Raw genomic sequence first — 23,880 nt, 5'->3', positions numbered from 1 at the left:
GACGGCAAAAAGGTTAGCCATCACTGCCCTATACCATTTGAGACAATCTCTTCTTAAAAACCTCCAGTGTTGGAGCATTCACAACTTCTGGAGGCAAGTTGTTCCACTGATGAATTGTTCTCACTGTCAGGAAATTTCTCCTTAGTTCTAGATTGCTTCTCTCCTTGATTAGTTTCCATCCATTGCTTCTTGTCCTGTCTTCAGGGGCTTTGCAGAATAGCTTGACTCCCTCTTCTTTGGGGTAGCTCCTCGAATACTGGACTACTGCTATCGCGTCATCCTATCGTACTATAATTTGTTCCTTCTGTTTGCACCCTGCTTTCTTTTTGGATACGGGTAGTCCTCGATATACGGCCACAATTGAGCCCAACTTTTCTGTTGCTAAGCGAGACAGTCGTCCTGTGAATTTTGCCCCATTTTACGACCTTTCTTGCCACACGTGTTTATTTATTTATTTATTTATTTTATTTATTAAATTTATATCCCGCCCTTCTCCCCGAAGGGACTCAGGGCGGTGAACAGCCGAGAATTAAAATAACATACAATATAAAAGTTAAAATAATTAAAAATAAATTAAATTAAACGGCCGCCCCAATTTAAAACCCCTAGCAATACAATTAAAAAACCCCTAAAACCTATTCAGGCCAGGCCGGCTTGCTGAAATAAAAATGTCTTCAGGGCCTTACGGTGTTAAGTGAATCACTGCCGTGGTTAAGGGAGTCACAGGGTTGTTAAGTGAATCTGGCTTCCCCATTGACTTTGCCCATCAGAAGGTCTCAAAAGGGGAATCACATGACCACCACCACTCCCCAGGACACTGAAACCATCATAAAGATGAGTCAGTTGCCAAGTGTCCTGAATTTTGTTCATGTGGCCATAGGGATACTGCAGTGGTTGTAAGTGTGAACAACGGTCATAAGTCACTTTTTTCAGTGCCCGTTGTAGCTTTGAACGGTCACTAAATGAACTGTTGTAAGTCGAGGACTACCCATGTATTCAAAAGTAATATGCTCACCAGAGATGGGCATCACATAATTTAACAACCAATTCACCCAGAATCGAAAATGTGCGTGCATGTACCTTGTGCACATGCACGCTGCGTCAACAACATGGCAATTGTATAGGGTGTTCTGTCCCCATCCCACACGCACACACACCAACAGACATCCAAGAGTTAAAAACCAAACCAGCCGACAAAATCCTTTTCCTTATGATAACGCAACTTGGCAGCAACCTAGTGGCTTCCTGCCAAGAGTTTATTACTCACGAAGAGATAACTTCACTCCGCTTCTGGTACATCAAAGTAAAATGTTCAATAATTACAGAGTAACTTAAATCCAAATATAATCCAGCAAAGTCTGTAGCAAAAGTCCGGCAATGCAGAATGGCGTGGAAGCTTTCAGCTTTGTTCGTCACAAGGCTTGACTGGCCACCACGCTCCCTTTTATACCCTGTGGGGTGTGGTCCAGTGACTCAGCCTAATCTCTGGCATGCCTTCTCTTCTGTTGCGCGCGCTTATCTCTCCGACGCTGTCGAAGATCCAGCCAAGACTCATTACCCTCATCACTGTCCACCTGTGGCTGCGTGGACGTGCTTGGCCCCGGCCCTATCTCTTGCCCTTCGGCGGACACTGAAGGCATTGCCAGAGAGGAGGGTCCTGGAGAAGGAGGCCTTGCCAACTCCTCTCCTTCACTCTCGGAGTCCTCTCCTGCCGATGACACAGGCTCAGGTAACGGAGCTACAACAAAGGATGGGATAGCTTCGCTTGAGCGTGTGCCTTATACACAAATGCACTGTATCAAAAACACGCCGATTGTGTAAGACAGGATGGCGCCGGGGCGGGCCAAGCCACTGGCCGTAACTACAAGTTTGCCCGAACCGGTTGAATCCCACCCCTGATGCTCACCTCACCATGCTTTCTGTGAGTTGACCAGCTGGCTCTGGTGATGGTTCTTTTTTGTCCTTTTCGCTCTGAATCCATTTCACCACAACGGATGACAAATGCTTTCCCAGTTAGAGCAGGAATTTTGCATTCTGGATACTTTCATCTTGGAAAGAGGAAGGGGGCACCAAGCGATGAATAACAAGAGATTCTGAAATTAATTATTTCACATTGCCATCAAATGGCACCAGCTGTGCTCCTTCTATTGGCTCGGACGGAAGCTGTTTTGTCAACCTCTAGTTGCAGTGTGGGATATGAATACTTTAAATCAGGGGTCTCCAACCTTGGCGACTTTAAGCCAGGAGGATTTCAACTCCCAGAATTCCAGGAATTTGAGAATTCCAGGAATTCTGGGAGTTGAAATCCTCCAGGCTTAAAGTTGCCAAGGTTGGAGACCCCTGCTTTAAATAAGCAGAGAATTCCGAGAATATCTTGCCAAACTGCACGTTTCGGAATCTTTAAATGGGGAAACTTTTGACGGTCACATTGTGGAATATCAAGTCTGGCAAACTTTGTAAACGAAGTTGTAGATGAGTAAAAAGGTAAAGGTAAAGGTTCCCCTCGCACATATCTGCTAATCATTCCCGACTCTAGGGAACGGTGCTCACCTCCGTTTCAAAGCCGAAGAGCCAGCGCTGTCCGAAGACGTCTCCGTGGTCATGTGGCCGGCATGACTAAACGCCAAAGGCGCACGGAACGCTGTTACCTTCCCGCCAAAGGCGGTCCCTGTTTTTCTACTTGCATTTTTTACGTGTTTTCAAACTGCTAGGTTGGCAGAAGCTGGGACAAGGAACGGGAGCTCACCCCGTTACGTGACGTTAGGGATTCGAACCACTGAACTGCCGACCTTTCGATTAGCATCTTAGCCACTGAGCCACCGCATCCCTTTGTAGCTGAGTGGACAGCCCTAAAAAAATTAGATTTTCAATCCATCCATCCATCCATCCATCCACCTACCCATGGTATTTAATGGTTCGTCAGGTCTCCATTGGATAGAAGATACGGTTACGTTTCTGAAAAATGAAAGTATTGTTATGATTTGCTGTCAGGATTTGAGGAGGTTAGTGAGTAGAGGAAAAAAGAAATACCTCTTAACATTTCTCAGGGCCCATCTGCTCCATAGTACTTTCCTTGCAGCTTTTTAGTGATAGCTACAAAATCCAAAATAGCCAGAAAATGCTCGAAGTAATGCAGTGTTTCTCAACCTTGGTAGCTTGAAGATGGGGGGACTTCAGCTCCCAGAATCCCCCAGCCAGCAGCGCTGGCTGGGGGATTCTGGGAGTTGAAGTCCACCCATCTTCAAGCTTCCAAGGTTGAGAAACACGGATGTAATGTAATGTTGAAATGACCGGAGGGGATGCTGTCTAGGACAGGAGTCCTCAACCCCAGGGCTGCAGCCTGCTACAAGGCTGAGGCCTGTTGGGAACCGGGCCGTACAAGCGCTGGGCGAACGCACAAAGTGCGTTGTCTTTGTGCAAGCGAAATCATCCACTCTACTACCCACCGCCCCAGCTGATGCCGGTTCGCAGAGCCGGAAAGGTTGAGCAGATGGCTGTTTCAAATAGATCTGATGTAAGAACTCTGGTGACACCGTGGTTAAAGTGCAGTATTGCAGGCTAACTCTGCCGACTGCCAGCCGTTCGATCCTCACCAGCTGAAGGTTAACTTCAGTCTTCCATCCTTCCAAGGTCGTTCAAATGAGGACCCAGATTCTCGGGGGCAATATGTTGACATTGTAAACCACTCAGAGAGTGCTGTAAACAGGGGATAGGGTTCAAAAATTTTAGCAAGGGGTTCTCTGCCTGGTTACTGGCTGGGCATGGCCATGGTGCCTTCTGCCACCAGTAGCCTCTCACCGACCAGTACGCTGCCATAGAGAGGGGCTCCTCAGGGTGCCATCGGCCAAACAATGTCTACTGGCGGCCCCCAGGGGGAGAGCCTTCTCTGTGGGGGCACCCGCCATCTGGAACGAGCTCCCCCCAGAGATACGGAGGATCCCAGACCTGTGCGCTTTCCGCCGTGCCATCAAAACATTTCTTTTTCAGCAGGCCGGCCTGGCCTAACCTCTCTTTTAAACTTTTTAAATAACTTTAAAAAATTTTAAATTTTAAATTTGTCTTAGGAACTTGGGGTGTTTTAAATTTAGTTTCCGGGCCAATTATTTAATTGTATTTTAATGGTTTTTTAACATTTGTAATTATATGTATTTTATTTGGCTGTTCACCGCCCTGAGTCCTTCGGGAGTAGGGCGGTATACAAATTCAATAAATAATAATAATAATGGTGGGTGTGGCCTAGTCAGCCTCCTGCACCATGGCGGGAGGGGTGTTTTTGCCCTCCCTGGGCTCCGGAGGCTTTCCTCGAGCCACCAGGAGGGCAAAAATAGCATCCCCAGGCTCTGGAGGCCCTCTAGAGGCCAGAAACGGGCTCGTTTCCGGCCTTCCCAAACTCCTGGTAGGCCCATTTTTCGCCCTCTGCGCACACACTGCACTTACCTGCATCCAAAACAGGCCGCATGGGGACTCCTGGGAGGGGAGGGGAGGGGCAGGGTGGGCGGGGCCAGCCAGGAGTGGGATTTGGGGGTTCTCCGAACTGCACAGAATCTTAGCTAGAGGTTCTCCCGAACCCCTGCGAACCCCCACAGCCAAACCCTGACTATAAAACACTATGAAGCGATATATAAATCTAAATGCTCTTGTGATCAGCGCCTCTTCTCAGCAAACCCAGCCCTTCGCTGGTTCGCAATATCATTAAGGACCCCGAGGAAGTAGTTAGCAATGCAACTCATTTTATTAGTTATAAATAAAGTACAAAAAAATCCACCAAAAGTGAATCTAAGCATTTACACAATTTCTAATGTCTCTTTAATTTTTCTCCGAATGCACTATTGCTTTAATAGGAATAATAAATATTTCTAGCTTTCGCCTATAAAATAGTCTATGTAGCAAAATGTTGCACAGCACAACAAAACAGCAGTAGGAGTACAAAAAAAAAAAAGAGAGAGAGAGAGAGAGAGAGAGAAAGAGTGAATGATCCAGTCACTTTTCTTTGTCATTAAGGGAAATGAGGAGGATTTGGACTGTAATTGAGAATATTAATGCCCCTTCTGTAAAGCAAGGGTATCCCCTTGGTTGGAGGTGATAACTTGTTAAAGAAATATATTTGAGAAATCGGTTAGTCAGCTATAATTGTCTTTGACATTGCACATCTCTCATTAGTTCCCTTTCTTTTCAACTTTATTCAACTCAGCTTTAAGTTGTCGATGTGGTGCGTCACAGAATAGCACAAAAGTCTTCAAAAGAGGAGATAGATATTTTCATTTTGGAAGAATGCAAAGGCTAGCCATCTCACGGTGTGTGCAATTCGAGCTCTGGAAATGTCTGTGGCGAAACAAAACCCCAGCCTTCTCAATTAACCATTTCCCTGATTTATCCTCACCTCCAGGAATTATGGCTGGAAATTTTGCCCAAGATGAAGTCCCAACATCTTTGGAGATCCTGCAGTTGAGAAAGCTGGAGCTAAATGTCTTTCCCCAGTGAAAGTCGTTTGCATGGACGGATCATTTTATCACACGATCTCCAGATGTTGCTAAATTCAAGTCCCTGGCGTCCCTCTCGGAAGCATAAGTATTGATGAGGAATTATGTATTTGATTTATAAGACCCTCCATCCCACTGAAGGGACTCAAAAACCAATTGTTGTGTTGCTCTAGCACAAGATGCTAGAAACTGTAGAATTTACAATAACAATAAGGAAGAGATGATGATATCCCACTGGAAGGAACGGATAAGGTTACTAATTTCAGCTCAGGGGTGTCCCACCATAGCCATTCCAAGACTTGTGGACTTCAACTCCCAGAATTCCCCAGCCAGCCATGACTGGCTGGCTGGGGAATTCTGGGAGTTGAAGTCCACAAGTCTTAAAAGTGGCCAAGGTTGGACACCTCTGCATTAAGACATTGTCTCTTCCATGCACAATGTTGCGATGCGGAAGTTGCAGATGAGTTAAGAGTGGAGGAATTTGGGTATTCTTTCTCGCTGCAAGTCGATCTCGGTAGGAGCCATAAATGCCAATACTTCTGCTTCCCAAACAAACACCATCTTCTTCCGTTTAATTGATGGATGGTGTGATAAAAGCTCTGATCGTATCAACAATGGGAAAAGGCATGCCTTCTTGAAGCTTGCATAAGGGTTCCCCACACCCATTGAGGAATTTCAAAAAAAATTAGGGTCAGATCAAAACGGGTACCGTTGCTTAAGGAATCCATGTCACGTTTCAAAACGCCTGTCATTCTTTCCCTCCCAATGCGGGAAGTCCTACAGCTTTACTCGCTGTTGGAGTGTGGCCCTCAGCAAGCCAACTGGACAAGAGCATTTAGCTTTGAGGAAATGAAAGCGGCAGATCCTTGATGGGGACCCAAGTTGGAGACGATGACTAGATTCTATACATTACTCCAATCAATCTCTACCGCCTGATGAAGGATCTGGGACATAAATCCAGCCACATCAGGAGGCTTGAGCATCACTTAGAAAAAGTCCTTCAGATCTCATTTGAGCAGCCCAAGGAAACCCATCTGTGCTACTCATCCCCGGAGATTAAGCTAAAGTTCTCCAACTTCCTTGTAACCCTGGAAAATAAAAGGGGTCGCTCCTTTAAAAAGAGTTGCATTAATTTTGCTGAATGGGGTTTCTTAAAGCAGACTCAACTTACTTACTTTCCAGGCTGAGGCAGCTGAAGCCCATGAAGACTCACAGGGGTGTCAAACTCGTGACGTCACGTTGTTGTCGTCAGGTGATCAGTGGTGGGATTCAGCCGGTTCGCCCCACTTCGGGCGAACCGGTTGTTAACTTTCTGAGCACTTTGGCAAACTGGTTGTTGGAAGAAATCATTAGGGCAGAGAACCGGTTGTTAAATTACTTGAATCCCACCACTGCAGGTGATGTATCGTGACTTCCCCACCCCCTTCGCTAAATGGGGTGGGCGTGGCCAGCGTGTGACACATCTGGCCCACGGGCCACGAGTTCGACACCCCTGCTGAAGAGCATTCATGGGCTGTATACCATGAAAGCGATTGGATTCATATTTTGTGCAAGGACTAATTTTTTTTTTCCCCTTTAAATTTTCCTCGGGCGCATCCAGAGTCTTAGGAAACCATTTGCCCCAGTAAACTTGGATTTCCAGTACGATCTGGTGCAGTGAACTAAGATTTTTTTTCCCCTCTTCTATGGCATACCACACCATGGCTATGCGTGAATTTTGCATTATGGAAGCCTTGGCTTTTGTGAACGACTCCTCAGAGGAAAGAACAGAGTTTGGGGTAAATTTAATTCCAAAGCTTTCAGACTGAAACGCTTTCCTTCGGTTTCAAGATAGATTAACAGAGTTGGAAGGGAACTTGTAGGTCATCTAGTCCAACCCCAATGCCCAAACAGGAGATCCTACACCATTTCCGATAAATGGTTTGGAGGACTGCAACTTTTCCCTCAATACAAAAGAAAAGAAAAGAAAAGAAAAGATTGCTAGTGAGTGGATCATCACCACTTGATGAGTGCAAATAATATTCATATATATCTATATTTTATATATATATATATATATATATGCTTTTAATGTGTGTGTGTTTGTGTATGCTAAAACACGGCCACTATATTGCAAAATTTCCACTATGTCACAGCATACAGAATCAAAGGTTTGCATTTTTTTTTCTTTTTGTATGGAATGTCTCCAAGGTAACAGCACCACAAGTAATACAGTTTGTCATCACATACCCTGAATAATTTTTTTTCGTTTGTTTTCTTTTTGAAATGGTAAATGTGTCCACCACCAGTTTGATCATTCTTCAAAAGTACCAACGCATGCAAAAGCATTCCATTCCCAGAAACTATGCCAAAATATATATATATATATATAATGAGGTAATAGAGGAGCAATTAAAAAAATTAGTATTCGTTTCTAAATAAATAAATTATAATTAAAAATGCCAAAGGAAAAAATCCAACCCAACTATAAAAATAATTAAATAAGAATCCACAAATATCTACAAGTTAGTCATAAATTATGATTGTTAAATATAAGGCATTTAAACTCACAAAACCCTGTAAACTAATTTTTGTTGTTGTTGCTGTTGTTTCTAGATATGTATTTTTTTTTAAAAAAAAGAACATTCAGTGTCCCCATTCACACGTGACACTGTCTGACGTGGGACCCACAAGTTTTCGCTTAGCACACTTCACACATTCGCAACTCCCAAATCTGTGAGAAACGGGTGCTCTGCGTCGCCGTATTATTATTTTTTTTTAAAAAAAGAAAAAGCTGTGCTTATTATTGATCCGTTACGTGCACAAGTGTGTGGATGTGGACGCACACGGAGAGAAAAACAGAACACGCAGACCAACGTTTCACGCACATGTTTCATCGCCTGGATTAGAAGCTTTAAGCGCCTTCCTAACCGCCTGGGTGCCTTTCGTTGGTGTGGCCCAAATCCGCCTGGGTTTTCCCCATTCATCATCTTTTCTTTCTTTCTTTCTTTCTTTCTTTCTTTCTTTCTTTCTTTCTTTCTTTCTTTCTTTCTTTCTTTCTTTCTTTCTTTTGATTTTCCAAGAAAACCATGGCCTTCCTGTCTTGTGACAAGGGCCGTTGTATACAGATTTATTGCGTGGAGAGTGCGTCTGAACGCCCTGGGAAACGGCAGGGAGACAGCAGACAAAATGTCAAACATCACAAGGACTTCTCTCTCTCTCTCTCTCTCTCTTTTTTTTTTTTGCAAATTGTCCCCTATGCAGGAAGGAAGGAAGGATGGAAGCCTTCTCCTCTGCAGCTGTGATCTCTTTGGAAGCTGGCATTTGCTCTCCACCCAATGCAATGCTGAGTAATTGCGGGGAAATTCAGATTAACCTCCACGGCACGGCAATACAGGAAGGGTTAAAGCCTTCTGTTGGTTCCAGTATTTATACACACACACATACATACATGCACGCATGCACGCACACACTCCTCCTGCAGTTTGCATTTTTTTAAAAAAAAGAAAAAAGAAAGAAAGAAAGAAAGAAAACAATCCTGGCTGATAAATTGGAAAGCTGCTTTTAGCCCCTCAATTGATGTGATCCGGAATTTCTAGCGCATCTGAGCTGTTTCAGATGCAACACATGAGAGAAGCGATTAAAAAGCTCTTATTTGGGGGGGGGGCTTCGGTTTTTAAATTTACTGGCATGCCACCCGTCCCGAATCTTCCAACAATTTGAGGAGGCTTCTCATCTCCTCTCCGTGCATGGGGAGGGCAGTAATGTAGATTTTTAGAAAGTCTACATTAAAAAAAAGAAAAAAAAGCTGCTAATATCAAAATACTTTTTGATCGGAGTTTATAAACTAGGATGAGGATGAACACTTCACAAGAAGAAGCGAGTATCGCCATCTTGGATCCATAACATGAGGGCGCAGAAAGCAGTCAGAATCAGCAATGGCTACCTTCCAATGATCTACGTCAACGGTGTCCAACCTTGGCCACTTTTAAGACCGGTGGACTTCAACTCCCAGAATTCCCATACTGATTGGAGATGCCAGCATGGGAATTCTGGGATTCTGGGAGTTGAAGTCTACAGGTCTTAGCAATAGCACTTAAGACTTATATACCGCTTTGCAGTGCTTTGCAGCTCTCTCTCTAAGCAGTTTTACAGAGTCAGTCTGTTGCCCCCAACAATCTGGGTCCTCCTTTTACCCACCTCGGAAGGATGGAAGGCTGAGTCAACCTTGAGCATGGTGAGATTTGAACTGCCAAATTGCAGGCAGCAGAAGTAGCCCGCAGTACTGCACTCTAACCACTGCGCCACCACAGCTCTCTTAAAAGTAGCCAAGGTTGGACACTCCGGATCTACATCTTAAAAGGGGAAGGGAAGAAGAGAAAGTGAACTGAAGAGATGTCCTCAACTGTAACAAAATGAGGATTCTTCCAGATGGCACAGTATTAGCAAACTATCCTAGCATCCAAAACCTGATCACCAAGACGACGCAACCTTAACCCGAGAACTTCCTGTATATGCACAAAGATTTGGGCAGGAGTGGGATAAATGGTTCTGCTTGTGATTCTATAAATCTGCTTTAATCCAAGCTTAACCAGCACTTCTGAAGTTGGGTTTCAGCATCTTGCTTCCTGGCTTAGGAGGAGAAAAAGCCGAGCCTCGACGTGACAAAGCCACCGTGACATGGGTGTGTTGCTCACCATCATTGTGAAAGCATTGTGAAATGATTACAGGTAGTCCTCGACTCACAAGCACTTGTTTGAAGTTACAGCAGCATCGGAAAAAAACCCACCTGATCAAAAATTTATGTTTTACCGACAAAGAAATAAAGGGAGGCTAGGATAGATCTATTTCAAGCTATTTAGCTCTCATCAGCTAGCCCGATTTCATTGAGGGCCGAATCAGGGTCGCGTTTGACCTTTGGGGGCCGGGGTGGGTATGACCCATGTGGCCACCTCAATGTCACTCTTGTCGGGGGCGCCTGTGGTAGCCCAAGAGCTCCGTCAGTAGAACGGGCTCCCAAGCTCCGTTTTCAGCTGTCCCAGCCTCCTGCAACCCTCTGCCAGTGAAAACAGAGACAGAAGGACTGGCCCACAGTGCTTCTGCCAGCAAAAACAGGCTCCCAAGCTCCGTTTTCAGCTATCCCAGCCTCCTGCAACCCTCTGCCAGTGAAAACGGAGACAGAAGGACTGGCCCACAGTGCTTCTGCCAGCAAAAACAGGCTCCCAAGCTCCGTTTTCAGCTGTCCCAGCCTCCTGCAACCCTCTGCCAGTGAAAACGGAGACAGAAGGACTGGCCCCCAGTGCTTCTGCCAGCAAAAACAGGCTCCCAAGCTCCGTTTTCACTGGCAGAGGGCTGCAGGAGGTCGTGGCAGCCGAAAACGGAGCTCGGGAGCCCATGTTCTCTGGTAGAACCACTGGGGGCCGATTCTTCGCTGTTTTCAGGGCGGCCCTAAGGGCCAGATCTAAGTACCTCGTGGGGCGGATCCAGCCCACGGGCCTTGAGCTAGCCATACCCTACTGGGTTTCGAACTGAGGCTACGTCCCAGAAGGAAGAACGAATCCCAGAAGGATATTGCTAGCTGCTGAGAGCTAAATCGCTTGAAATAGATCTGTACTAATCTCCCTTTATTTCTTTGTTGGTAAAACATAAATTTAACACAAAAATAGTTTGTCGCGAAAGCGACTGCCTGCGAAGGCCCGCAGATTGGGGCTGAAAGGCAAAAGCGGAAGCAGAAGCAGTATGCTCCATCCCACAATTGGGTAGACCAGGTTGCCGAGATAGATTGGTCCCACCAGAGAAAAAACACTTACACCTGATCAAAATTTAGGTACATGGCAGCCTGCATGTACTACCATTGTAGTTGTAGCATCTGGAGGTCATGTGATCTCCACCGGTGACCCCCTTCCCAGCCAGCTTCCAACAAGCAAATTCAATGGACACTGGATTTAATTAACAATTGCAAAATTCACTTAAAAACTACACCTTAACAACCTTGGGGATAAAAGGTCGTAAAATTGGAGGCAACTCCCTTAACAACCACTTTGCTTGACAACAGAAATTTTTGACCCCAACTGTGGTTGTAAATCGAGGATTACCTGTACCGTGTTAATTCTGGATACGAACTTTAATCCATAATATCGGATTATTTGTTTTTTTTTAATCAAAAAGCATGCAACTTTTTTCCAATTTCTTGATCCTAACGCGTCAAGGAAACAATTCAAAGAAAAGTACTAATCTCAAGAGGAAAGAAAGCTGTGAGTTGATATCGTTACTTCTTAACGTAGTGTAAAAAGTCACACTTAAGAAAAGAACAGATGCCTATTCTTAGCAAATAAAAAGATGAAGAAAGAAGTAAAAAAAAAATCAACCTTTCTCTGGTCGAACACAAAAACCTATTGTCAGCTGCCACCTTATGCTTGCTTGTGTCTTTCGCTATTACACGGTGACAATCTGCCATGAATTTGGGGTGTGTGTGTATGTGTGTGGAGAAGAGGAGGGAAAGCGGAAGTAACTTCTGTATCTGCCCAAGGAGCTGCTTCAAGGTCACCCAGCTGGGAGAAGAAAGCAGCTGCATACCAACCTACATTTGAAGGGAGTGTTCCGAAAACTTTAAGTTTACTTTATTGTCATTGCACCTCGTACAACGAAATTAAATGCCATCTTCAGTGTACATTATAACTATAAAAATAAAACATCCTGCTTGAACCTGATTGCTCATCAGGGGGTGGTCAGCGATGGGAGGCATTTAAGGGAGGGAAAAGTTGAACTTAGCCAGTTGAACTTGGCGTGTGATGCTCAGTTCTGGCTATGCATTACTGCAAGATACTTGACTTCTAATAAAATTATATCTTTCTCAACAAATGGAGCCAAGGATCGTTTCTATTTAGAGGCTTAAATACTGGCAGGTCTGATTCCTATGCGAAGACAACAATAAATGGAATCAAACTTTGGCTGAGTGCCAAAGAATTGAGGCCTTTGAACTCTGGTGCTGGAGAAGACTCCTGCAAGTCCCTTGGACTGCAAGGCCATCAAACCGGTCAGTCCTAGAGGAGATCAACCCTGACTGCTCTTTCGAAAGCCAGATCCTGAAGATGAAACTCAAATACTTTGGCCACCTAATGAGAAGGAAGGACTCACTGGAGATGAGAAGCCTAATGCTGGGAACGATGGAGGGCAAAAGAAGAAGGGGACGGCAGAGAACGAGGTGGCTGGATGGAGTCACTGAAGCAGTCGGAGTGAGCTTAAATGGACTCCAGAGGATGGTAGAGGACAGGAAGGCCTGGAGGAAAGTCGTCCATGGGGTCGCGATGGGTCGGACACGACTTTGCAACTAACAACAACACAAGATTTTTCTGCCCAGTATCTAGTTTTCTACAAGGAGTTTTTATTTGCACTCTGTATACTGTTGCACAGCTACAGGTAGTCCTCAACTTGCAACCACAATTGACCCAAATTTTCCACTGGTAAGCCAGACAGTTGTTAAGTGAGCTTTGTCCTCTTTTACAGCCTTTCTTACCACAGTGGCTAAGTGAATCACTTGCAGTTGTTAAATGAGCACTATGGTTGTTAAGTGAATTTGGCTTTTACATTGACTTTGCTTCTCAAAAAGGTCCAAAAAGGGGGGCACATGTCCCCCCCAGGACACTACAACTGTCATGAATGTGAGTCAGTTGCCAAGTGTCCAAATGTTGACCATATGATCATGGGGATGGTGCAATGGCCATAAGAGTGAAAAGCAATGCTCAGTTCCTACCGGGATAATTTTGGGGTTGCTATTGTCACCTACACAGTCACTACAATGGGAAACAAAGAAAAGTCTTGGTGTGTTTGTGAGGGGCCCTGTACCCCATCTGCATTTTTTAATGGTCCAGCCTGGCAATTAATAGAATGAACTACAGAGATAGGAAGTCTTGTAGAGCAGCAATCTCTAATCGTTCCGGCTTTGCAAACTGGTATGGGAGGGGAGAGGGGATGGTTCTGCACAAATGGTGGACGAGTGCATGCGCAGCTCTACTTGCACAAGAGGTGGGCACACATGTCTGCTGCTCACATAAATGGAACTGCCCATTACACATACAAGTGGAGGTTCCTCAGCCTGGTTTTGAATGGGCCACGGCCCAGGAGTTGGGAACCCGTTGTAGAGCAGGGATGTCACACTTGATTTCATTGGGTTGTGTTTGATCTTGGGGTGTTGGGTGGGCGTGGCCAGGGTGGGCATGGCCAGCTCGATGTCATTCATGTCGGGGGAGCCTGTGGTGGCCTGAGCGCTCTGCCAGTGAAAACGGAGCTTGGGAGGGCCGCGTGCAGTGATGGGATTCAATCGGTTGTCACCTATTCACTAGAACCAGTTGTTAACTTTCTACGCAGTTCAGAGAACCGGTTGTTGGAAGAAATCTCCTTTTATTTTATTTTTTTTCACTTTACAGGACTAATCCTATAAGGAAGGCAGGAAGGAAACATTCTGGTGTTGTTTCTAGCCTAATCTTTATTGCCGTGCTTACAGAAACTGTCTCTGGGTTAACCGTTATTACATTGTAACAGCTAAAGGTTCTTGGCAGTACGCCCAGACTTACTGTCGCCTGAGCCTGCGAGCCTTAGGTTTGACACCCCTGTTGTAGAGTGTTGATGTGGAAATGACCTAGGAAGAGAACAGAGCTAAGGTTCTTCTCAGCTTTGGAGAAAGTCTGGTTATGTGGGTGTTGTTGGGTTGGGGAGCAAGAGGGCAGTGGGGTGAATCACACCACGATATCTTAGAGCAAATTACGCAAAGTACGAAATTTGGAGCACTCTTTGCACAACGATGTCACAATGCACCTGATATTGTAGTGGCTTTTCCTGAGCATCGGTGTCTGGTGCTACCACTTGGAACCCTTGAAGGAAATGAATACCTAAAGCCGTTTTAGCCAAGTTTAGCCACTTTGATGATAAAACTGGACAGGGGCAGAAATCTATATACAATGGTACCTCGGTACTCAACTGTTTTGAAACTCACCAAATTTGGTACTATGCGCATTTTGATCTGAAAATCTTGTCCTGGTACTCATTGTTTGGTACTCGACACACAAACTAGAACTTGTTGGTGTCAGCTGCCTTGTGATTCACTACATTATTCTTTATGGGGAAAATTTGGTACTCATCATTTTGGTACTCATCGCACTCCCAGAACGAATTAACCATGAGTACCGAGGTACCACTGTATGTTTCATTTTCACATAAAACTGTTTATATGAATTGAACCACAGTTTGTTATAGCTGAGTTGAAGGTCTGATCTAGATGATAATGATCTAGATGATAGATCTAGATGATAGAGGCAGGAAGAAGCTTAATTTACAAATATATGTGAGTCCTTCGTTTGACTCCCAAGGAACTGTCCAGAATCTCCTTAAAAAGAATTCTAGATACTCATGCAAAACTGTTTTAGCCAGGGGTAAACTCATGTTTTGTAGGGCCTGGTGCTACACACTGACCTGGTTCATAAAACACAGCAACACGGTGATTGGTTTTCACAATGGTTGATCAAGTCAACCACAATTGGGTAGGTTTGTCCAAGATGCTACATCACAAACCGTGGCTTACAAAATAAAATCGCCAAGTTTACCCAACACATGATGCTGGAATCAATCTAGCCTCATCGTGGCTTTAACATGGCTTGTATGCATCAGACAGTAGACAGGTCTCTTGGGGGGGGGGTTATACAGTAAATGAAGTTCAATGCGATTGGTCTGTTTGGCAAGAGACAAGCAGGACTAAATATCACCGGAACCTCTCAACTGCTGATTCGTTGTGTTCCAGCTTTGTTTATTAGGCTATGCGCCCACAATCTGAGCTACCAAACCACTGTGTGTGAACCAAGATGCTCGACTTCATACCATCTCCTGCTGCAATTTATCCAGATAATCTCGATTATGCCGTTATTAGGATTCAAAACCATACTAAAATTATTAACAATAACTACCCTTGTGCAATCATTCTCAGGTTTCTAGAGCCACTACAGAATACTGTTCAACTTTATATTCCTTAAGACTTTTTTCTCAAGCATTATTCAACCATTCCTTAATGATCCGACACCTCCTCTCTTTCCAAAATGCTCAGATTGTCCAAACTCTTTGTGGCAAAGATTTCCCAGTGAGCTATCTTTTGGTTTTCCCTCGCATTTCTACGTTACACCTTAGAAATCAACGCGGAGAGAGTCCCCTCTCGATTTTGGGTCACTCATCCTCTGAATGCTTTTTCTAAACATTCCTCAGATCACCATATAATCACCAGTGTCCTGTTATAGATACAGGTACTCCTCGACTTACAACAGCAAAATTGTTGCAAAATTCATTTAACAAATGTCTCACTTAGAAACAAGAACATTTTGGGCTCAGTTGTGGTCGTAAATCGAGGACTGCCTGTATCTGGAAGAGAAGAGGAAGAAAGATCTCAAGAAAGGAGAACGTCACTGGAAGATCAGGAGATTCGAGAAACTCTTTCCAGCTTCACTTTGAGCAAGTCAAGGAGTTTACGATAAGAAGAAAAGCAGGGTGGATATGGTGTTAAGGTTCAATCTCTTGAAGTGGTGGAAAACTGGCATTGTGCTTATTCATTGTCCATGGTCTATCAGAAAGATTCAATTACAGTGGCAGTGAGTTCACTGCTAGAAGTTCTAAAAAGCCACCTCAGGGACAGATCATCCTGGAAGAGTCTACCTATGTGGTCACTTAAGAGTCATCTACAATTTGATGGAACATAGTCAGACTTATCTTGGAGTGGTTCTGTGGCCTAGAGGTGGAGCTCTCCCCTCACAATCAGGAGGCTGTGAGTTTGATCCTAGGTAGAGGCAGATATTTCTCTCTCTGGGCACAATGAGTATATATATATCTGCTGGACAAAACTCCACCGTGGGGACAGGAAAGGCATCCGGCCATTAAAACACTCTGCTAGCTCCATTCAGTTGCCCAGACTCCATCCCGCAAACTGGGGTCATTAAAAGAAGATGATGATAGTCAAGACTTATCTTCCAACTAGTTTTCATTCAATAGAAGAAACTATGACTAAAGCCTCAAAAGCGTGTTAAAAGTCTACATAGCTCATCCAGTAATTTAAATTTCCTTTTGCTTGTCATGAATATGCAAAAAAAGAGCCCTTTTTTGGCTGTTATCTGGTTATTAAGAGATGGCCAATGGGTACATTATGTGTTCATACATCATGCTGAGCCACGATTTGTTTCACCACAGTCCACTGACTAAGCTACAATCGGTCAGGTGCACATCTCATGCTAAGCCATAAACCTTGGTTGACCAACCACAGTAGCTAGGTTCATCACTACACAAAAAAAAAAAACCCAATTATGGCTTACAGTGGCATCACCCAACATTAAATTGGGATTGACGGTCCCCAAATTTCCAGTGCTTGATTGAGGAAAGTTGGTTTAGAGAAAGGGTTGTCCAAGCTTGGCGATTTTAAGAGTGGAGGACTTCAACTCCCAGAATTCCCCAGGCAAACATGGTTGGCTGGGGAATTCTGGGAGTTGAAGTCCATAGGTTTTAAAGTTGTCAAGGTTGGATACCCCTGGTTTAGAGTGATGTGTGACCCAGCCCATAACTCATGGACTTCAGTCCGTGGTCTGTGGACATGGCCAGAAGTTACAAACAACACTTTATGAGGAAGAAGAATATTTAAGAAAGAGATGGATTGAAATAATTACTTGCCCCCTCCTTTCTGAGAACGGGTTCTGAGAAATCAAAATGGAAGCAAGCATTGTCCTAATGTCGCGCTCTAAATAAAGTATCCAGCGCCAGCATATCTACAAGGAAGAAAATCTCCCATTCTTATTCTCTCCTCCAATTTCTTTCCAATTCTCTATTTCTGCCTTTTCGTCAAACTCCCCCTCTCGTCACAAAACTTGATCCCACGTGAGTAAACGCTGCTCAGGGAAGGTTGGGGAGGGGGACAGTTTTTGAACGAAAACAATACAGTATTTTCTCTTCTCACCAATGGAAAGAGAGAATAGTAGCCCCCCTCCCCCTTTCCTTAGAGGGAAATATATTTTGCAAGATTTAATCTGGGTCGGTCACCAGGACCAGAGCAGTGGTGGTATTCAGCCGGTTCGGGTAAATTGGTAGCGGCAGTTGAGGGAGGCTCCACCCACCCACTCGGACGTCATCACGTCCCGTTTTTGATGCTCTGCGCACGTGCGGAGGTGCGTGCGCTCACATTTGCGAACCGGTAGCGAAGGTAAGTGAATACCACCCCTGGACCAGTGGTTTAATCCTCTGGGTTTTCGGACTTGTGCTGGAGCTCATCTTCAGGTAGCTTCCCTCTGCTGAAATATGTGTTTCGGGCTATTCTATGAGTTGTATTTATGCGGTGCCTTCAATTGGTTGATTCGTGTGTTGATGACCAGTGATTAGCTGTTGTTTTCTTGTGCTGCCAAGCCCACAGCTCCTAAGGTGGTGTTAAATCAGCACTCCTGTTGACTGACAAAGGGCCCTTTTCCAAGGCTTCTCTGGGAATAAATTCCCTGCATAGATTGTTTCTATGACTATGTAGGTCTGACGGGGAAAAAGCTAACCACCAGATTGTAAGAACAGTGCTTAGGACGAGGAGACCCGAACTCATTGGTAGCCTCACATTGGCAGTGAACTCAGTTAAACTCAAAACTCGCAATGCATTCAGTTTCGCAGCTACTATGATTGTTGGTCGAGCAGGGACAAAAATAGCCAGAGAAATAATTGAAGCCTGGATAATGGGCCCTTGGTCAGTCAACAGGAATGCTGATTTATCACCGGCTTATCAAATACTTAGGAGCTTGGCAACACAAGAAAATAACAGCCAATTGCCAGCCATCAATCAGCCAATAGGAAGGCACCACATAAATACGACTCACAGAGTGGCCCATATTCCAATAGAGAGGATGGCAGTGTAGCACGAGTCCGAAAGCTCGGAAGATTAAAACTCTGGTCCCGGGTGACTGACCCGGACTGGATTCTTGCAACATTATCCCGGGACACGTTCATTCGCGAAATATATTTTCTTCTCACCATGTTTCAGCCAAACCCAAAAACTCAAAAAAGAAGGTAAAACGAAACTGTAAAAAACAAAACAAAACAAAAAAAAAAAAAACACCCTACCCCCCCAATGCAGTGTTTGGTGCAGATTATATAACAGCGACATTTCCATCACAAGCTAACGGGGCATCAAAATACAACATCCTTGAAGCGCACATGCTCTGACAACCTCCGTAAGAAATAGCTAAGGAACCCCTAATGCATGTCTACTTATTCAAGAGGTATATATATATATACAACCCTTTTGAGAAGTAGGATTGGAAGGCCAACATTAGGCCAACTAAGTACCTTCATTTTTCACAACTAGCGCTTCCCGCCGGGCGTTCGAGCCGTGTTCCCTCTGCACGTCGGCCCACGCATGCAGCTCGGATCCCTCCCTAACGCTTAGATATTTTAACCCTCAAATCATCTTCGTCATCGTCGTCGCCCTTCCTCTTCTTCTTCCTCCTCTTGTCCTCCTCTTTTTTTTTTTTTTATTGATCGATTGATTGAATTAAATAATCTGTGAATGTGCTTTGCAGGCTTTCTTCAAAAAACACAACAACACTCAAATGGCTCAGAAGGCAAAACATTTTGCGGCAAAGGTCCCGTAAGGACCACGAAAAGAGAGCGGGGGAGCGGGGGGCAGCTCCACCCGCTGCCCCCACACGCACACCCCGCATGGCGGTTCATTTCAGCTGTCCGATCCGAGTTGTGTTTCAATGTCCACTCGGCAGATGGGGCATTTCTTACTGGTTGCCAGCCACTGGTCGACACACACTTGGTGAAAGAGATGCATACACGGCAATCGCCTGGAAGACAGAAGAAGAAAAATCTCCGTTATTCCGCAGGGAAGCCAGATTTGGTCTTCATCGGATGCAATGGCCGAACATTAACATAAGATCTATAAAAGGAGACTGTTTGCAGCCCAGGGTTGAAATGAGGGGCCTTCGGTGCTCTCTGAACTTGGTTGTTTTCTTGCAGATCTTTTGTTAGGTAATAACCTAATTAGGTAATAACCTTCTTTTCCTTCCTTCCTTCCTTCCTTCCTTCCTTCCTTCCCTTTCCCTTTCCCTTTCCCTTTCCCTTTCCCTTTCCCTTTCCTTTCCTTTCCTTTCCTTTCCTTTCCTTTCCTTTCCTTTCCAGTCCTGTCCTGTCCTGTCCTGTCCTTCCCTTCCCTTCCCTTCCCTTCCCTTCCCTTCCCTTCCCTTCCCGTCCCGTCCTTTCCTTTCCTTTCCTTTCCTTTCCTTTCCTTTCCTTTCCTTTCCTTTCCTTTCCTTTCCTTTCCAGTCCTGTCCTGCCCTGCCCTGCCCTTCCCTTCCCTTCCCTTCCTTTCCCTTCCCTTCCCTTCATCTCTTTTCCGTTCCTTTCCTTTCCTTTCCTTTCCTTTCCTTTCCTTTCCTTTCCTTTCCTTTCCTTTCCAGTCCTGTCCTGTCCTGTCCTGTCCTGTCCTTCCCTTCCCTTCCCTTCCCTTCCCTTCCCTTCCCTTCCCTTCCCTTCCTTTCCTTTCCTTTCCTGTCCTGTCCTGTCCTGTCCTGTCCTGTCCTTTCCTTCTTTCCTTTCCTTTCCTTTCCTTTCCTTTCCTTTCCTTTCCTTTCCTTTCCTTTCCAGTCCTGTCCTGCCCTGCCCTGCCCTGCCCTGCCCTGCCCTTCCCTTCCTTTCCCTTCCCTTCCCTTCCCTTCATCTCTTTTCCTTTCCTTTCCTTTCCTTTCCTTTCCTTTCCTTTCCTTTCCTTTCCTTTCCAGTCCTGTCCTGCCCTGCCCTGCCCTGCCCTGCCCTTCCATTCCCTTCCTTTCCTTTCCCTTCCCTTCCCTTCATCTCTTTTCCGTTCCTTTCCTTTCCTTTCCTTTCCTTTCCTGTCCTTCCCTTCCCTTCATCTCTTTTCCTTTCCTTTCCTTTCCTTTCCTTTCCTTTCCTTTCCTTTCCTTTCCTTTCCTTTCCTTTCCTTTCCAGTCCTGTCCTGTCCTGTCCTTCCCTTCCCTTCCCTTCCCTTCCCTTCCCTTCCTTTCCTTTCCTTTCCTGTCCTGTCCTGTCCTGTCCTGTCCTGTCCTGTCCTGTCCTGTCCTTTCCTTTCCTTTCCTTTCCTTTCCTTTCCTTTCCTTTCCTTTCCTTTCCAGTCCTGTCCTGCCCTGCCCTGCCCTGCCCTGCCCTTCCCTTCCTTTCCCTTCCCTTCCCTTCCCTTCATCTCTTTTCCTTTCCTTTCCTTTCCTTTCCTTTCCTTTCCTTTCCTTTCCTTTCCTTTCCTTTCCTTTCCTTTCCAGTCCTGTCCTGCCCTGCCCTGCCCTGCCCTGCCCTGCCCTTCCATTCCCTTCCTTTCCTTTCCCTTCCCTTCCCTTCATCTCTTTTCCGTTCCTTTCCTTTCCTTTCCTTTCCTTTCCTGTCCTTCCCTTCCCTTCATCTCTTTTCCTTTCCTTTCCTTCTTTCCTTTCCTTTCCTTTCCTTTCCTTTCCTTTCCTTTCCTTTCCTTTCCTTTCCTCTTCCCCTTCCCCTTCCCCTTCCCCTTCCTTCTAATTTGACCCAGTTGGGTAATGAAACAAACCAATCTTAGAAGGAACCAATGACCTCCCCCCCCCCACTACAAAATAAGATCTACTGTGTAACAGACTGAGATACTGTTGTTTGCCATGTGTCAAGGCAGCGATCAGGTGTCCATGCAGTTGCTTCGTTTCGATCCAAAGCCAATAAATACTCCAGTAAATAAAAGGATTTTAATCTTTATTTCTAGCTACAAACCATAGCATAAAAAAAACATCCCCTATTTAGCAAGGGGATAACCAAATCTCTTGCAGGCTGCCAGGACAATAATGACCGCATTTCCATAGTAACCAGGGCTAGGTTTCATGCATACGATCCCCACTAATAAACCACAGTCTGAAGTTTTTATCAAAACTTGGCACTATGACTTCATGGTCTTGTTATGGTCATGGGACTGTAGGAGGGGAGATTTAGTAGAGGGCAGTGGTGAAATGTAAAATCTGTTAATACTGGTTCTGTGGGTGTGGCTTGGTGGGGAGGTAATGTGCATTTTTTCTACAACCTCTTCAGCCGAAAAGGTTGTAGAAAAAATGTTTTTAAAAATTAAAAAAAAGCCTCTGATGAGTGTGTGGCTCAGCTGGGCAATGGGGGGGGGCAGAAATTTTTGCTACTGGTTCTCTGAACCACCTGCCGCCATTGCTACCGGATCGAGCGATCCGGTCCAAACCGGGAGCATTTCACCCCTGCTCCAGGCTGATAACTCTCTTAACTCTACCTCCAGACTTTCTTTTTCTTTCTCCTACACTTCTAATCTTTAAAGAACGGAGTTTTGATCGAAGGACAGCAATCCTATTAAACATTCAGATCTAGATAAAAAAGATCTCTTGGCCAGTTTTGTAGACAGTGTTGGCTTTTGCTGACTGACTATGGAGCTGGTCTAGCAAATTTCCATTATTTTTAATTTAAAAATGGAACCAGACATTAGCTGGCCTGGAAATCTGTTCCTAAGACTGTAAGTGCAACAATCCCACCCACCCACCCCCCCAAAACCCCAAGGACATTATCCAAATAACTGGAATCTTAGCTGCGTGCAATCTTATTGCATGTAACCCAGTCTGGAGAAGCCATTGCTTAGTTACTTATAAAGCTGCAGTGTTAAGAGCTGTTGCTCTCAACAAGCTATTAGTACTATTGAAAAACAGGGTGGATAAAAATCAATGATTTTTTTTAAAAAAATCAAAAAAATCAGATTTTTTTGATTTAAATTGGATTTTTTTGATTTAAATCGGATTTTTTTTTATTTTTATCAAATTTATTTTAATAAAAAACTTTTGGGGTAAAAATCTATCGTAAGATAGTTTTCTATTTAAGATACATAAATAATTTAGTTGATTCAGCATGAAATGGAGCTGAGTTATGTAGCATGAGGCTGTATATTCTGCAACACTGGGACTATCGGTGAGTCAACAGTGGGTCAAAGGAGTAGCAGAGATGACAGTTGCTCCTTAAAAATTATAATTTAAATGGAGTTGATTTAAATCAAGCCCTCTTACTAGTGATTTAAATCATGTTTTAAATTGTGATTTAAATCAACTCGATTTAAATCAAATCCACCCTGTTGAAAAGTATCTCGTGGTAAAATATCACTTGAGGGTTTCGTTTTGTTTTGTTAAAAGCAGAAAAACCAAGTCGGATGAATATCTGGATCGTTAAAGATGGCAGTTTTTAACTCAGGTATTATTTTTCCCCCCTTAGGATGCATTCATCTTTTTTTTTTAAAAAAAAGTATAGACAGTGAAATAAAAAGGAATTTGTATAAGGGCTTGGCAACAAATTTGACAGAGAGAAATTTCTATCACTTGCCTTAACTTTGACCCTGATATCTGGTGATAGTGTAACCGGGGATTGCAAGAGCCAGAAATATTCATAAAACGAAGTGCGTGAAATATAGCAACTTCGGGTGTTTGAATCTTAGATGAGCAGATACCCCCAAAGTGATAGAAACGCTGTTCAAGAAGATGCTGAATTGTTCTACCTACGTGACTCTATCTCGGGAAAATGCACCTGAATGAAAACATTCAGACGAGATCATTTTTTAAAAATTTGATTTAATTTAATCTCTAGAGCACCAGAAGGCAGGACAAGAAGCAATGGAGGGAAGCTAATCAAAGAGAGAACCAAGCTAGAACTAAGGAGAATTTTTTCTTTTTCTCCACTGTAGCACTCCTTGGAATAGAATAGAATAGAATAGAATAGAATAGAATAGAATAGAATAGAATAGAGTAGAGTAGAGTAGAGTAGAGTAGAGTAGAGTAGAGTAGAGTAGAGTAGAGTAGAGTAGAGTAGAGTAGAATAGAATAGAATAGAATAGAATAGAATAGAATAGAATAGAATAGAATAGAATAGAATAGAATAGAATAATAGAGTTGGAAGGGACCTTGGAGGTCCTCTAGTCCAACCCCCTGCTTAGGCAGGAAACCCTACATCACGTCAGACAAAGGGTTATCCAACCTCTTCTTAAAAACTTCCAGTGTTGGAGCATTCACAACTTCTGGAGGCAAGTTGTTCCACTGATTAATTGTTCTCATTGTCAGGAAATTCTAGGTTGCTTCTCTCCTTGATGAGTTTCCATCCATTGCCCAAGGATTTTGTGACGGAATTCTAATTATAATTAATGGGGGAAAGCCCGATTTGCTTAATGACAACTTGATTCACTTAACAATTGCAGTGATTTGTTTAAATCAAAAAAAGGTTGTAAAGTAAGGCACGGCTCATTTAACAACTGCCTTGGTTAGTAATGGAAATTCTGGTTCCAATCATGGTCATAAGCCAAGAACTGTCTCTCTTTTTCTTTCTTTCTTTCTTTCTTTCTTTCTTTCTTTCTTTCTTTCTTTCTTTCTTTCTTTCTTTCTTT

General features: G+C 44.2%; 1 protein-coding gene across 2 annotated transcripts in view; it reads right to left on the bottom strand.

The window, feature by feature from the left end:
- Window positions 1-19,068: 19,068 nt before the first annotated feature.
- Window positions 19,069-23,880, bottom strand: part of ARK2C (arkadia (RNF111) C-terminal like ring finger ubiquitin ligase 2C) — a 133,901-nt gene continuing 129,089 nt past the window's right edge. For both annotated transcript variants that reach the window (XM_087885510.1, XM_087885511.1), the window contains exon 8: window positions 19,069-19,303. In XM_087885510.1, the coding sequence (XP_087741636.1) occupies window positions 19,186-19,303 (118 nt within the window). In that variant the 3' untranslated portion in view covers window positions 19,069-19,185. The remainder of the gene's footprint in view (window positions 19,304-23,880) is intronic.

This window comes from Pantherophis guttatus, chromosome 2 (assembly GCF_059756535.1).
Source record: "Pantherophis guttatus breed Tessera chromosome 2, ASM5975653v1, whole genome shotgun sequence".
Classification (NCBI taxonomy): domain Eukaryota; kingdom Metazoa; phylum Chordata; class Lepidosauria; order Squamata; family Colubridae; genus Pantherophis; species Pantherophis guttatus.
Note: the sequence above shows the minus strand (reverse complement) of the source record. Positions and strands in the feature narration are given on the sequence as shown.